Here is a 15,735-nt window from a genome sequence, read left to right as displayed (position 1 = left end):
GGGGTTGGACTAGATGACCCTCATGGTCCCTTCCAACTCTACAATTCTATGAATTCCAACTCTTTGGTCGCCATCAGAGTGCCCAGCCTATGGGCTGTCTCCAGCTGTCATGATCCATTGGGGGGGGGGAGGAATTCTGCTTGTGCAATGGAACTTTTCCCTTGAGCCCTGCCCCCCCCCCGAAAAAATAGCTTCTAGGAGTTTCCCCAATTCTCCAGAGCAGATTTAGGGAAGGTTTGGGTGCATGTAGGGCGAAGAGGAGGAGGAGAAATTCCACTGTGCAAGCAAAAATCCCTGCACTGATGGGATGTGTTAGTTGGAAACTGCCCCATAAATATGTAATTATATATTTATAAAATAAACATATGGCCAGCGGGGGAGGGGGGCAGAGGAGTCACGGACCTGCCAGTATGACTACAGTCTCCACTTTGTGCTCCAGAGGAAACTTGCTGTTTCATCCCAGATAAAATTGGGCTCTGGGTTTTCTTTCAGAAATGCTAAGGCAGAAACACTGAGGGCAGAAGAGACAAAAATTCTTAGTCTTACATACTCTGAAACTAAGCACTCTCAGGTACCCTCCAACACACTCGGGCAAAAAACGGGGATACAGTGGTACCTCAGGTTACATATGCTTCAGGTTACAGACTCCACTAACCCAGAAATAGTGCTTCAGGTTAAGAACTTTGCTTCAGGATGAGAACAGAAATCGTGCTCCAGCGGCGCGGCGGCAGCAGGAGGCCCCATTAGCTAAAGTGGTGCTTCAGGTTAAGAACAGTTTCAGGTTAAGAACGGACCTCCGGAACAAATTAAGTACTTAACCCGAGGTACCGCTGTACCATCTTCTGGGGCCATACTCCTGTGCGAATAATGTGACCCACACATGATCGTGGCACTGAAGGATGCACTTTTTTCAGGGTGAGATCGCGGCACCCAACATGGCCGCCATGCTCTCGTGCAAAAATAAATAAATGGGATGTCCCAGTTTTATCTGGACAGTAGAGGGCTATGGTTTCCGGCACAAGGCTGAAATGTGCCTCCCGTTGTAATTCAGAAGCAAAGGTGTGCCTCAGCTCTCAGAAGTTTGGGAGATGTTGGTCTAGATCAGGGGTCAGCAACCTTTTTCTGCAGCGGGGTGGTCCACTGTCCCTCAGACATTGTGGGGGGCCGGACTATATTTGGGGGGGGGAATCCACGACTCTCCCTTCCCTTCTCTACATCACTGGATGAGCCCCAGTGGCTGCTTACCTGTGCCTTGTGAGCAGCAGGGGCTGGTGGCAGTGGTGGTGGGATGATGAGCAGCATGAAAGGGCTGGCCCTGGAGAGGAGCTGCTTAAAATGGTGCTCAGCCAACCACGGCTCAACAAAGCCCAAACCCCTTCCCCCTCTAGGCAGGGCGGGGAGAAGCCAGGAGGAGGGAGGGAGGAGGTGCCGCCGCAGTGTGTGTGAGGGACTGGGGGGGAAATGGCGCAGCCCGAACAATCAGCATGCACAGGCCGGATCCAGAGGGCAATTGGACCGGATCCGGCCCCCTGGCCTTAGTTTGCCGACCAATGATCTAGATCCTCAGAAAGACTAACGTGGCTACTTTGTGGGGGGAAAGTTCCAAGGAAATGTGAATGAGGTTATTCAAATAAGTGCTTTCAAACCCCCAGCTCTAAACAATTATATTGAAACCACAGACACATTCTTCAGGTGAACACAATGGCATAACTTGTTAAAGTGTGGTGGGAAGTGGTGCGTACATACATTTGCTGCCTTCTTTCTTATGCATTTGTTTTCAGGGCACCCAATACCCACAATGATGAAAATGTTGGTTAGGGTTGCTATATTTTCAAAAAGTTAAAGTCCGGACACAAAACTAGTTGAGCGTTTTTTTGGCCAAAGTTGTTGAGCTATTTTTCTTTTAAAAAAAAGAAGTTGTTTGAGCTATTTTTATGGAAATTCACGGCTGAATCCCAGCTGTTTCCAGGAAATTCCAGACGTATGGCAACACACACACAATTTGGCATGGGTTTCTCCCCACTCATTTGGATTAGGAGGCTTTTATGCTTTTTGCCCCCTTGATGGTTCCCCCCCCCCCCAGGGGGAAAGCCAGCCAGTTGCATTTTGTACAGCAATTGCACCACTGCATTTGAGCCACGAAATTCTAAGCATCATAAAGCCATTCCAACATAAAGCAGGGATAGCCTGGGCAGTTTAAAATCCTGTTGGTTTTCCAAGATGCTTTACTTAGCTGCCCAAATACATCACATCATAAATTGCCCGGTGCTATACAGTGCTGTGCCGATGAAACGCAGGACATCAGGCACACAAAATTCCTTTCCTCATCTTGAGAAAACATGTGCTGTGTTGCTGTACTAATAGTTGATCATTATAAGTAGAATATACATTGCAGTTACTTAATATTTATTTTGAAAGGTTTAGAATGCTCACAGGTTTTGGTAAGTGTTCAGCTTTGGGATATATATAGTATGCAACTTCCCTGTGAAGAACTGAAGGAAGTTACTTAAAGAAAATCATGCCCACTGCATTTTAATCAATACTTTTTTATTTGCTGTTATATTTCTATCATTAACACATTGGCTCTTCATCCTTTTCTCTTTCAAAAAATCTGGCTAGAGCAATAAACATTTTTCTCTATTAAAAACGAAGGTGGAATTCTCCAAACATTAAGGTTCAGAGGCTTCTTTACATTTGCTTTATCTCCCAGAGCATCATACATCTCAAGTAGCATTTTGCTAGGCAGAACATAAAGTGACAGTTCAGTTTAATTTTTCTTTCAAGCAGCACTTCTCAATTAGAGAAATATTTGACAGAACTTGCTTTTTCAGCGTTGTTCTCTCCCCCCCCCCTTTATTATTATACATACATTTTTTTCTGACTCTAAGAATTTACATCCAAGTCGTTTTATATATACTGACTGGTATGCTTTTTTTGACCCTTCTGAAATGTTTACAAAGGGATCTGAGTCAGGATGCAGTTCTTATATCTGGCCATACATTCATTGTGTTCTTGTGTTTTATAAACAATGGCTTACTAAGCTGAGATGGAGTTGTTGAGGTGTGTGTGTGTGTCTACACACACACACACACACACACACACACACACACACATATATACATATATGTCTGCCTATGTATAAATACATGCACATGAAAAAGAGCAGCTGACCTCAAAGGAGTCCCTTTTATTCTTATTTCAAGACGAGATTGTCACTTGTATTCCAGATTTCCACCGAATGGAGGCATACTCACAGGCTACTTACAGCTCTGAAGTCTGGTTCGGTGGTGGTTATCTGACAGGAGGTGAATGAAGGTGTCACTGTTGGAGAATCTGAGATGGCTGCTCCACCGGGGATCTTCCTTTTCTGCCTCCAGAAGAGATGCAGCTTCACATCTGGGGCTTCCACCTTTCTTGTTATCGCCTGCATTGAGCTCCATCAGTTCCAGTTCGTGTTTGGCAGCTGTCTCCAACACTCTCTGCTTGTTATAGTATCTGACAAAGTTATTAATGATAGGGTGGATCGGTAGTGCAATGGCTATGACCCCGCAAAGGAAACTGATGGCAGCGTTGAGCTTGCCCAACGTGGTCTTTGGGTAAATGTCCCCGTAACCCACTGTGGTCATGGTTATGATGGCCCACCAAAAGGACTGGGGGATGCTCTTAAACATCGTCTCAGGGTGGCTTTGCTCTACCGTATAACCGAGGGCAGAAAACACAAATATCCCAACAGCCAAATACATCAGGAGGAGCCCCAACTCCTTAAAGCTTCTTTTAAGAGCGTAGGTCAAAGTCTGTAGACCCGAGGAGTGCCGTGCCAGCTTGAAAATCCTTGCGATCCTCATGATCCGAAGCGCTTGGATGGCTTGCTGCACGTTCGTTAGCTCCATCAGTTTGGCACCTAAGTGGGTCAATATCAGGCTGACATAGAAGGGAAGTATTGCGAATATGTCGACAGTGTTCATGAAAGAAAGAGCAAAGTGCAATTTGTTAGGGGATGAGATGAGTCTGAGGACGTACTCAAGAGTAAACCAGACTATGCAAGCTGTCTCAATCTTATCCAGCACTGGGTGTTCAACAGATTTTCCTTCAGAGTCCTCCACCTGCAATTCTGGGATGGTCCCCACACACATCACTACCGATGAGGTTAGGATGAGTAGAAAAGACACAACTGCTATTACTCTAGCTGGGTACGAAGATTCTGGTTTTTCCATGAATTTCCAAATGTACTTTTGGCATTTTTTCCAGCGGTTTTCGGAGGTGTCCAGTCCCAAGTCGTCCAAAATCAACTGGACCCTGCGGGCAATCTCTTCTAGCTCTTCCTTTTTTTCACTGAGGTGAGTTTTGCAGCAGTCATCCAGGAATTTGAGATCTACTTTCCAAAACTCCATTTCGTTCTTAAAACAAATGGGACATATCCCTTTCTTCATGTGAACCTCCCCAAAATAATACAGATCAATTATGCATTTAAAAGCATCCGGATCTCTGTCGAAGTAAAATTCTCTCTTCCCAGGATCATAGTCATCGCAGAGTGAGAAAATGGTGTCATATCCCCCTGATAAACAGTTCACAAGCTCTGCTAGTCTCGTGTTTGGATACTGATTGAGGTGGTCTCCGTACAGCACCTGCCTCACCCCGCCGACATTGACGACAATCTCTGTTTCTTCACTGTTCTCTGACCCGTCACTTTCCAGCTCTTGAAAACTAATGTCATCTGCCATTTTAACGTTATTGCCTTGTTTCCAACAGCCTTCTCCTCCCACAGGTTATTACGGGAGAAGCTTTGTGATAAATCAAGTCAGCTGTTCATTAGCAAAACCTTAAGTGGCAACGACTTTGAACAGGACTAGGGGGAAAAATAGACTGCAAAAGGAAAACCTGCAGGCTGCGAAACCTTGCGAAGTCTGCAACAAGCTGCAGTGGAGAGGCAAGTCATCTGTCTGCTTGCGAGTGAGAGAGCGCGGTTGTTTGACTAGCAGCAATTGCTCCAATAGATTTGAACGAGGAGTGGGGGAGAGAGAGAGACAGACAGGGAGACAGAGGAACACTTAAGGAAACTCACCTATTGCTGTTTTCAGCTTTTCTTTATTTCCTGAAATGGCATTGATTTGCCATCGGAGATTCTGGTTCCTACAATAAGTCCCTTATGCCTAAATAACAACAAAAGTGAACGAAACAGTTCTGAGAGAGAAAGAGAGGGAAAAAAGAGACAAGTCCCATCAGTTGCTTTTGTGATGTCTTGGCTTCAGAGAGGCTCACAGAGGGAAATCTGTTGTGTGTCTTTTGGTACAAAGGTATTCTGGAGTTTTGCAGCAGCTCCCTCACACAAGGGCTTGAAGTGTGCGAAGGATAAAGTTGTGCTTGTTATCCCCCTTGCTGTTTACAAGCACAATAGGACTTCCAGGCTGCCGTCAAGTGCTTTCCAAACTCTACCCTCTTCTGGTGAAATGCAGTAAAAACAGGAGCAGTACTGCAAGGTGGGGATTAAATACCATTGATGGGTGTCTAGGGATGTACAGTGCGGTTTCCTTTTTTGCATGTTTATTATTGGGTCGGGGGTACATATTCTTGAACATTCAAGGAAAGAAGCATTTATATATAATGTGTTTAAGGACCATAGAATATATCTGGGGGAGAAAAGTTGGTAATGCATTAAGGACAGACTTTTTTCTTTCTTTTGAAGAGGCATTTACATCATGGGATGCCAAAATGTTGTTGTTTCCTCCTTTTTACCGGCACCAGTCCTTTCTCTCTGAAGAAGAAACTACGTCCGGCTCAAGCCAGCTAGGTGGAGGAACAGATTCATTTCAGTGCAAGAGTAGAAGTTATGAGGCATTCTGTTCTTAGCTACAGTGAGAATTTGGCAGTGGGCAAGTTTTCAGAACAACCTTCCACCATGTGAGCGCAGTTCAGTTTCCACCTTTGGGTTGTTGCGACCCTTGCAGAGATCAGTTACACTAATGGTTAATTTTTTTCTATATCAAACTGAATTCATATTTTGCTGTCTCTTGCGATACCTCAGTCAAGTGGGCAATTTTACCGGTCTTTGACAGGGAGCTTGCTTTCAGGTTTTTGGTTTGGTTTGGTTCTTTGTTTTTACATAATCAAGCTTATATATAAGTTTTATGAAATAAATAAAATGAATGAATGTATGTCACAACAGAACTTGGGCGCCAATAGCTGGTCCAAGACACACCGAGCAAAAATTCAGCTGCAGAAGTTTTCATGCTTTCACGGAAAACAGCACTTCCTCTGTTTGTTGTGCTCTCCAAGTTATTTCACGCAGGGTACATGAAAGGCTCATAATAACGCAGTGGGTTTTAATCATTCCCTTTGTGATGTTAAATGAGCCTGTTTTGCTAAATTCTGGGGCTTGTTTTCAATGACCAGTCAAGAGAGCCACACAAATAAATTGCTTGCAGTTGGTGGTTAAAACAACAACATCCTCTGTTCCAGGCCAGTGTGCTTTCAACCCGCTAGGTAAACAAACAAAAAATAAGCCAAAGCAACCACATTTTTCAGGCATGTTGGCCCCGTAGTTTGGGCATCCTTAATAGTAGGGTATAATTTGGTTGCTCATTTTTATTATGCCATTAAAGGTAAAGGTAAAGGGTCCCCTGACCATTAAGTCCAGTCGTGACCGACTCTGGGGTTGCGGCGCTCATCTCGCTTTATTGGCTGAGGGAGCTTCCAGGTCATGTGGCCAGCATGACTAAGCCACTTATGGCGAACCAGAGCAGTGCACGGAAACACCATTTACCTTCCCGCCGGAGCGGTACCTATTTATCTACTTGCACTTTGACGTGCTTTCAAACTGCTAGGTTGGCAGGAGCAGGGACCGAGCAACGGGCGCTCACCCCGTCGTGGGGATTCGAACCGCCAACCTTCTGATCAGCAAGTCCTAGGCTCTGTGGTTTAACCCACAGCGCCACCCACGTCCCACAGCGCCACCTGCGTCACTTACGCACCCTAAATTCAAATGGCAGTTGCAGAGGGAATCCAGGACCACAGTCCCACCTTCCCTCCCTGCCATGGGCCTGATCTGGTCTGGAGGCCTCTACTCCTGCTATTCACTTTTTAAAAAATAAAAAATCTGACCATTCCTAATTGTGTGAAGGATGTGATGCCTAGTTTGCTCTGAGTCAGTCCCAGAGATGCACCAGGGCCAACTTACACTAAAAAAAAATGTGGCTCACCTGGTTGATCTACTCAAGTGTAGTTTGGAGACTACAAACTCACATAAGCCCGCAGCAATCTCTCTTGAAGGCCTCCCATTTCTGTGCTTCACATGTGAATGAGGCAGGCATGTTTTATCTCATCTGGTCCCCCCCGCCCAGTTTGATGCAGTGCTTCTGGTTGGAAATAAGAAGGTATTTGCACTGTAGGCCGGAAAAGTGTTAGCAGCAGGGCATGCCAGGCTGCGGAGACCCCAGAAGCAGTCCAGGGGTGGTCCATGCTGATGCTGGACTGACCTGCCTTCCTGCTAACCTAGCAGTTCAAAAGCATACCAGCATGAGTAGATAAATAAGTACCACTGTGGCGGGAAAGTAAACAGTGTTTCTGTGCGCTCTGGCTTCCATCACGGTGTTCTGTTGCACCAGAAGCGGTTTGGTCATGCTGGCTACATAACCCGGAAAGCTGTCTGCGGACAAACGCCAGCTCCCTCGGCCTGAACGCGAGAAGAGCTCCACACCCCATAGTCAAATTTGACTGAACTTAACTGTCCAGGGAAGCGGGTGGCACTGTGGGTTAAACCACATAGCCTAGGACTTGCCGATCAGAAGGTCGGCGGTTCGACTCCCCGCGACTGGGTGAACTCCCGTTGCTTGGTCCCTGCTCCTGCCTACCTAGCAGTTTGAAAGCACGTCAAAGTGCTAATAGATAGATAGGTACCCCTCCGGCGGGAAGGTAAAGGGTGTTTCCGTGTGCTGCTCTGGTTTGCCAGAAGCGGCTTAGTCATGCTGGCCACATGACCCGGAAGCTGTCTGGGGACAAAACACCAGCTCCCTCGGCCTATAGAGCGAGATGAGCGCGCAACCCCAGAGTCGGTCATGACTGGACCTAATGGTCAGGGGTCCCTTTACCTTTACCCTAACTGCCCAGGGGTCCTTTACTCCCTCTGCAATGGCCTTCCCTCCCCACTGTAAATGTCTTCCCTTTTTAAAAAGCCCATGGCCTACAGAAAGCTCTTCTGATTCCTATCTGACATGTTAATGATAGATGGTTCTAAAATAACCACGCAAAAGGTTTTGCTGGGCTAATTTAAGCATATAAGCTCATTCGAAGGAATGCTGAATGCATGAGAGATGTAACACGTTTGCAAAGTCCAGTGGATGTTGAGGAGCTGCACTTGATAAGCCAAGAAGTGATATTTGCAAAGTCAACATTCTAAGTGTGACCAGTTAAAATCAACACATTGTAAATTTTTCACACCAATGCAAAGTCTCCCTTGCCATTTGTGCAATGAGCATGCAGTATCCCACTAGCAAACTTGCTTTCAAACTTCTTCTAAAGCACATGGCTTCCCCCAAAGAATCTTGGGAACTGTAGTGTTTTTCCCTCAAGGGTGGTGAGAATTGTTGCTCTGTGGGGGTAAAATACAGTCCCTGGGATTCTTTGTGGGGAAGCTGTGTGCTATAAATGCATGCCATGGATGTGACCTGAATTAGGAGTTAATTATCACATAACACAAGCCAAGTTCAATACAGTTTGTATTTTCTGTGTCACTTATTCATTTATTTATTCATTCCACTGCCTTCAATTTCTCTGCAAAGTCTCTGAGGACATTGGCATAACAAGGTACCAAAACAAAAAACTAAAGCAATGCTGTGCCCACGCACCCATAATTTTCCTTGCACAGGAGAGATCCAACCCCCCTTTCCTCTTTTTTTATATCAAATTTACCAGTGTGGGGGATTGAAAAAATGTAAAAGAAAAAGCTAGACTGCTGGATAATTACTGTCACTTGTGGGATGCTGTGAACAAAATAATTAATTATGACATGGTCCTATAAATAATTCCATAAATCAAGCAAAAAGCAAGGCATGAAACATATGGTGCATACTTCCTAAAACATTTCTGCATCTTACTCATACCATTAAATGTACAATTTCATCTGGAAGTACCAGTTATTTGCAAAGATACGTATCTATAGGTAGAAATAGATGTGTAAAGAAAATGTGCTGTAATTATGGATTTCTTTTAAAAAGTTCTTTTTTCTTCCCCAGGGCAAATTAATCTTCTTCTTCTTGGCAAATATATATTATTCTGTCTGTCAATCTAATACATTTACCTCACTTTTCATCCAGAGCATTCATACATGGTCCCTCTCACTTTATCCTCACAAGATCCCTGTGGGGTAAATAAGGTTGAGACAAACAGGCAAGGTTGCCCAGTAAGCTTTGTGTCAATCGGGGATCTTATTTCCTCCTTTGACTTCCACCCAAGAATTCTGGGTAAACTAGTTTGCCCCTCAGAGTTACAATCCCCAGTACCCTTAAACTACCATTCCCAGAATTCTTTGAGGTATGTCATGTGCTTTAAATATGTGGTGTGTATACAGCCAGAATGCACATAATGTACAGTCATACCTCTTGTTATGTTCCCTTCATGTTGCGGATTTTCGGGTTGCAAACGCGGCATACCCGGATGTGTATACTTCCGGGTTTTGCTGCACGCGCAGAGGCATTCAGCACACTTCGCACATGCACAGAAGCTCTCTATCGTGCTCCGAGCTTGCACAGAAGTGCCGCTCTAGTTGCAGACTTTTCGGGGTGCGAACAGCACCCCGGAACAGATTGTGTCCGCAACTAGAGGTACCACTGTATATTACAGTGGTACCTCGGGTTAAGAACTTAATTCATTCCAGAGGTCCGTTCTTAACCTGAAGCTGTTCTTAACCTGAGGTACCACTTTAGCTAATGGGGCCTCCCGCTGCCGCCGTGCCCCCAGAGCATGATTTCTGTTCTCATCCTGAAGCAAAGTTCTTAACCCGAGGTACTATTTCTGGGTTAGCGGAGTCTGTAACCTGAAGCGTCTGTAACCTGAAGCGTCTGAAACCCAAGGTACCACTGTATTGTGTGCAGAAGGCCTGCCACTATATATTGTTCCTATGTTTTTAATTGTTAGTTGGTTATATATATATTCATTACATTATATGTATTTATTCGCATACATTTCTAGAAAGAATTTTAAGTCGGTTGCTGCATTTCTCACATAGGCTGAATTTCCTCCAGCTTCAGGGTTAGTTTCCTCATAACACTTTAAATCCAAAGTACTGGACCAAAAATATCACACATTAGCAGGCAGCACGAGTTCCTTTATGTATGCGCCTTAAGGTTTCTCTGATTTCATGGCATTTCATATGCAATTGGCCATGGCTAGTGGAGGGAATAATTATAACCCCAGAATAGACAAACCTGAAGCACTTTGTAGAACACAACTAGCATTTTAAAACCAAAGCTTTAGAATTACTGATTCACTGTTTGCTAGCCAAATGAGAATTGACATCCAATCGTGAGCTGTCAGTATCATTCTTCAGGAAATAAACAAAATTAAAATGGACTCACTGTCTTAAGACTGGATTTTGTAACAAAGGCAGGTGCTGGGTGGTAATTTGCCACCCAGGGTAGTTATCAGAATCGTAGAGTTGGAAGGGGTCTTGAGGGTCATCTAGTCCAACCCCATGCAATGCAGGAATCTTTCACCCAACGTGGGGTTTGAACCCCCAACCCTGGAATTAAAGAGTGGGCAAAACTAGACTAGAGACAGAGAGCTGCAGTCAGATATCCTGACATTTATGTTCTTTAACAACTACTGGGGAAAGGGATTGGAATCAGGGTAGTGGAATTGGGGGAGGGGATGTGCTTGGGGGGGGCAAATGGGGACAGGGCTTGTGTGAGTGACCCCACCCCTCTACAACCTTTTTACCCTCATGAGACGCTGGGGAAGTTAAGTTGATTACAAAAAAGTACTATCAACCAGAAAGTTCCAGTTCATCCCTCCCCAGCAAACTTGATGTAGCTGACGTTTCTGAATTTTTGTTTGGCCTGAGCTGTGTGCCTAGAGATTTCAGTTTCTGAGGTTTGTAACCCCCAACTTTGTATTTGTTAACAATCTACTTCCCTTTTGCTGGGTTTGCTGTTGTCCCTCCGATAACAAAACCGCACCCCATGAAGGGATTTGTTGGTCGTGGTGAAATGGAATTTCATTTCTAAAGGACTGAATGCAAACAGGGCAGCAAACGACCCAACCTCGCATCCTCACCAATGTGGTGGCTTGGTCTTGTCATTGCCACGTGGTGAGCGACAGTGGCGTAGCGTGGGTTGTCAGCACCCGGGGCAAGGCAAGTAATTTGTGCCCCCTAACCCGTGGATTTGCGCCCCCTAACCCGTGGATTTGCCCTAACCCCAGATGTTGCGCCCGGTGCGGCCGGCCCCCCCTGCACCCCCCACGCTACGCCACTGGTGAGCGAGGCTTTTGCAATAGCAACCTGACAGTTGCTGCTTACATCTGCAGAGGCAGTTTCAGTGTGGCTCCACCGGACACCGCAATGCACGGGGTGCCAAAACAATACTGTAGAACGGAGCATGAGAGGTGGCAAGGGAGGCACCGAATTTTAGCGTCGCCCAGGCACCACTGAAATTTGAGAGCCTGAATGCCACCACTGAGGTCTGTAGAAGTTTTACTACAAAGCTCGGATTTCACATAGGTTGTTAAGGTTCTTCATGGGCCACGAAAAATATAGGCAGGCTTTCGAAGCAAAATCTTGTTTTATCAAAACAACTTTAGAGCAAACAAGTATTTAGAGGGAGACCTAGCCTGTCAGCAGAACCTGAGATAGAACTACTTCAGCTATTGATATGGTGAAACTAATAGGGAACCTGGACTGTATTTCTAAACATTACACGTGTAAACTTAACTGGGGATCATGAACTGAAGAGCACTATGATGCCCGTGTTCCTACCTGTCAACCTCTCAAGAGGCATCTTGTGGACTACGTACTATGGAACAGGATGTTGGCCTAGATGGGCCATTTCTCTGATTCATCAGGTCTCTCCTTTTGTCCTTTTTACTGCTAAATAATGCACACCATTCACATGTAAGTTGCTGCCACATGATATTATTGAAGATTTTGGTGGTGGATACCCCTCACAATTTATAGCAGCCGATGGAAAGTGTCATCATGAGCCCAAAGACCTACTGACTGGGGCTGATGCGAATTAAATTTCAGAACATCTGGAGGGCACAAGTTTGGCAAAGGCTACTTTGCTACTAATTGGACCACCTGCATTTTTATTTTTGCCTTTTTATGTTCCCTTTGCTGCCTCCTTTCTCTCCATTAACATTTTGCCCCATCAAGCGGATATCCTATCTACAGGCCGAAAATTTCTGCTAATGAATACATAGCGTGTGATGGTTTTCCTCTGTTTTACCATGAAGCAATTACGAATGTCATCATTAGAAGATTAATTCAACAAACGAAAGCATCTCTAGCCGTGCCCTAGGCAGATGCTGGAAATTTACTCCCTTGGGAAAGGTAAAGTTGATGTTCTCTGTGACGTGATGGTTGAAATGAAAGAGCTGTCTATCTTCAGATAAGTATCTAATTAGGCAGAGCTGTTATTTGCCGACATCTCCCCCGAGGCCATGTTCACAACCACGCAGCAAGGAGATAGTACTACTGACCGAAGGCTGGTATGCGAGAATGTTCACGTGGACCCATGCTAGATGGTTGCACTTGGGGGCTGTAACATTTATGTTTGCTCCAAGAGGCCTTTTCAAGCCCAGCTATACCTTATGGGATGACTTGTAGGCGCTGCCAGATTTGGCTTCCTTGTTTGCCTGGATGGGAGGATGCAGAGATGTATGTGTGTGTCTATGTAGAAATGCTTGACCTTTGTGGTGCTGGAACACAGTCTGCAGTACAAAGGTAAGCATCACATCCATTGCTCCACCCACTTTGGTTTCTGGCCCCGCCCACTGCTCCTAGCATGCAGACCCTAGAAGGTTTTCCAAGGAGGGAATGTGGGTCTCAGAAGTGCTATTTTTTCTAGAAAAAAGAGGTGCCAGAACTCACCAAGAATACCTCCCTTCTTCCCTTACAATGGCAGTGGCATCCACCTGAGAGGTGCCAGAATTGAGTTCCAATAAGTTCTGACTGGTGGGGGAGGGAGCCCTGGTTGGTGAAGAAAATTCCCACTCCCTTTATTAGAGTATGACTCTGCTGCTGCTCAGAGTCCTTCAAAGGTAAAAAAAGAAGTGGATATTAAGGGAATTATTGTAATATTTTGAAATGCAGTTTGATGATAAGGATTCATTCGATCTGGAAGCATGAGAAGTTAGCTAAAAAACAATAATAATTGATAATTAGGCACAATATTTGATTATTGGATAATTTGTATAATTTGGAATATATCATTAGGTTTGATTGGAAATTTTTAATATTTTCTTTTTTAAAAAAAAAGAAAGAGTGGATATAGGAAACAGCTCTTTACATTACCTTGCAAACAACCCTCTTCAAAAAAGAGAGAGCGAGAGAGAGCAGGGTGCTCACTTCTCCCTAGGGTGATTTCCCATTTCTCTCAAAAAGGACTGAAAGCAGTATGTGACTCTCACATACTATCAGCCAAGTCAGGGATAGTCTCAGGCCTGACTAAACATGACACCAATAACATTTTTTAAAACTTAAATTACCAGATGTTGCAGGGGTAGTCAAAAGCACTGTGGCACATAGGGTAGGAAGGGTTGAGCTGTGATCTTTGTAAAAAAAAATCATTGCCACCATGCCACAGATAGCATGGAGGAGACTGCTGTGCCAGGACAGGGGGAATTTACAGTGGTACCTCGGGTTAAGTACTTAATTCATTCCGGAGGTCCGTTCTTAACCTGAAACTGTTCTTAACCTGAAGCACCACTTTAGCTAATGGGGCCTTCTGCTGCCACGCCGCCAGAGCATGATTTCTGTTCTCATCCTGAAGCAAAGTTCTTAACCTGAGGTACTATTTCTGGGTTAGCGGAGTCTGTAACCTGAAGTGTATGTAACCCAGGGTACCACTGTACTGATATCACAGTTAGGAAGGATAGCTTAGACCTTCCTGCTGAATATGCCACTGTGCCAATGACTATTCGACCCCCACATCTGATAGTTAATTTAAAGAAACCCCCCCATGTGGTTGCTAGTCAGGTCCAGTGCTTGAAACGAACTAGTTCATTTGAATGAAGTTCAAAAATCTCTGAACTACACCTGAAAATATTCTCCATAATTGCTGGGTGAACTAAACACAAAAAAAGTTCATATGGGCGACAGAATTTAGAATGGTTTCTAGTTTTCTAGTTCATCTTCAGGTTCATTCCCAACCCCCTTCCCCAAAGCAGGAGCCAGCTGCTGCCCCTCTCTTCAGGAAAAAGAAAGGTCACAGCCCAGGGGAGCCTCTTGCAAATCCTTCTAAGCCTTCTATCCCTTTGCAAAGATAATTTAACATTTTGAATGAGCATCCAGATTGAGTTACACCAGCCTGCCTGGTTTCTCTATTTGTCATCATTGCATGGTACATCCACTGGCTTCAGGGCTTGAGGCTTTTTACCCAGGCACTAGCAACAGCTGATTCATGTACGGCCAGCCAACATCACACCCCAACAATGTGACCTTGCTATAAAAGCAGAGGAGCGTTTGAATTCCACCTCAAAGTCGCTGTCATTCCAGGCTAGATTTATATAGCACAGACGACAGAGTCAGAAGGTCCTTCATACTAGGCGAAATTAGCTGTTTAGATATTGACTTCTTCATTGTTCTGTCAGATGCTTTACTGCATTCTCCACCTACAGTCTCACTTTGCACTTTTAGACACTCATAGAAACAGCAACTGCTTTTTGTCAAGCATTTACATGAGCAAATGTTGTAGGCATTATTAGTAATAACTGCTGTGGTATTTGGGTAAGCTTGGATCAACAAATATAAGCAGTTAGTTCTTTCAGTTAGTGCTCAGTCCTGTACCATGAAGCTCTTGAGTTGGACATTCAGCCCGCAAAGCAACTTCTTCATCTTACACAGTATTCAGTTCAGTTATTCACATTTCCACTTAATGTTTGCAATTTTTTTTAAAAAAAGTCCCCATGAAAATTCAACAGCATTTTTGTGTGTGAATTTCTCCCTACATACACATTTTCAAATTCACTTTTGTCCACTATAAATGCATCTTTGCAGAGCAATTCCCCCATATATAATGCTTTTCTATATGTTGTTTTCACTTAATAAATGCATTTTTATGCACACTTTGTCAAGGAGCTGTCAGGTGAGTACAGGTCATCCATAGGGCAGGAAAGAACTTGAGACACTGAACACAATTAAGCTTTTATTCATAGAAAGTAAACAACACAGCAGAGTTTCTCTTGCTCATCTTACCTCACTGAAGATGTTGCTGGAACTGACCACTGGCCCGCCTTCCCCTTCTAGCCTCTCACTCTGGATCCCTCCCAAGTAAACGTAGACTGTGGCGAGGGGCTGAACTTTTCCTCTGGGTTTGTCTGGCCTGTTGCTCAGTAACATGCAGGACTCTCCTTGAGTGGGGTGTCAGGAGAGGAAGAGACCCAGCAGGACTGGGACTATCCAGCTGCCGGGCAGCAGGGGCAACCTCTTGACTCCTCTCTGCCTAAGTCTACACTCACACTGAGACTCTCAGCACCCAGTCCTGTTCTGGAAGGCCCTCCTTCTCCTGACCCCACTTGATCACTCAA

The 15,735-nt window shown here is 44.8% G+C and overlaps 1 protein-coding gene across 2 annotated transcripts; it reads right to left on the bottom strand.

Annotated features, from left to right (window-relative positions):
- Positions 1–2,526: 2,526 nt before the first annotated feature.
- On the bottom strand, positions 2,527–6,481 carry KCNF1 (potassium voltage-gated channel modifier subfamily F member 1). 2 transcript variants are annotated; one of them, XM_083607318.1, is made up of 2 exons: positions 4,879–6,481; positions 2,527–4,756 (listed from the first exon to the last, which is right to left on the bottom strand). In XM_083607318.1, the coding sequence occupies exons 1-2, from the start codon at positions 4,934–4,936 to the stop codon at positions 3,258–3,260; spliced, it is 1,557 nt and encodes a 518-aa protein (XP_083463444.1). In that variant the 5' UTR covers positions 4,937–6,481; the 3' UTR covers positions 2,527–3,257. The 2 variants fall into 2 exon arrangements, with proteins under 2 accessions (XP_083463444.1, XP_083463443.1); XM_083607317.1 differs by lacking the exon at positions 4,879–6,481 and having other exon boundaries at positions 2,527–4,850.
- Between the last annotated feature and the right edge of the window lie 9,254 nt (positions 6,482–15,735).

This window comes from Podarcis filfolensis, assembly GCF_964270895.1.
Source record: "Podarcis filfolensis genome assembly, chromosome: 3".
Classification (NCBI taxonomy): domain Eukaryota; kingdom Metazoa; phylum Chordata; class Lepidosauria; order Squamata; family Lacertidae; genus Podarcis; species Podarcis filfolensis.
Note: the sequence above shows the minus strand (reverse complement) of the source record. Positions and strands in the feature narration are given on the sequence as shown.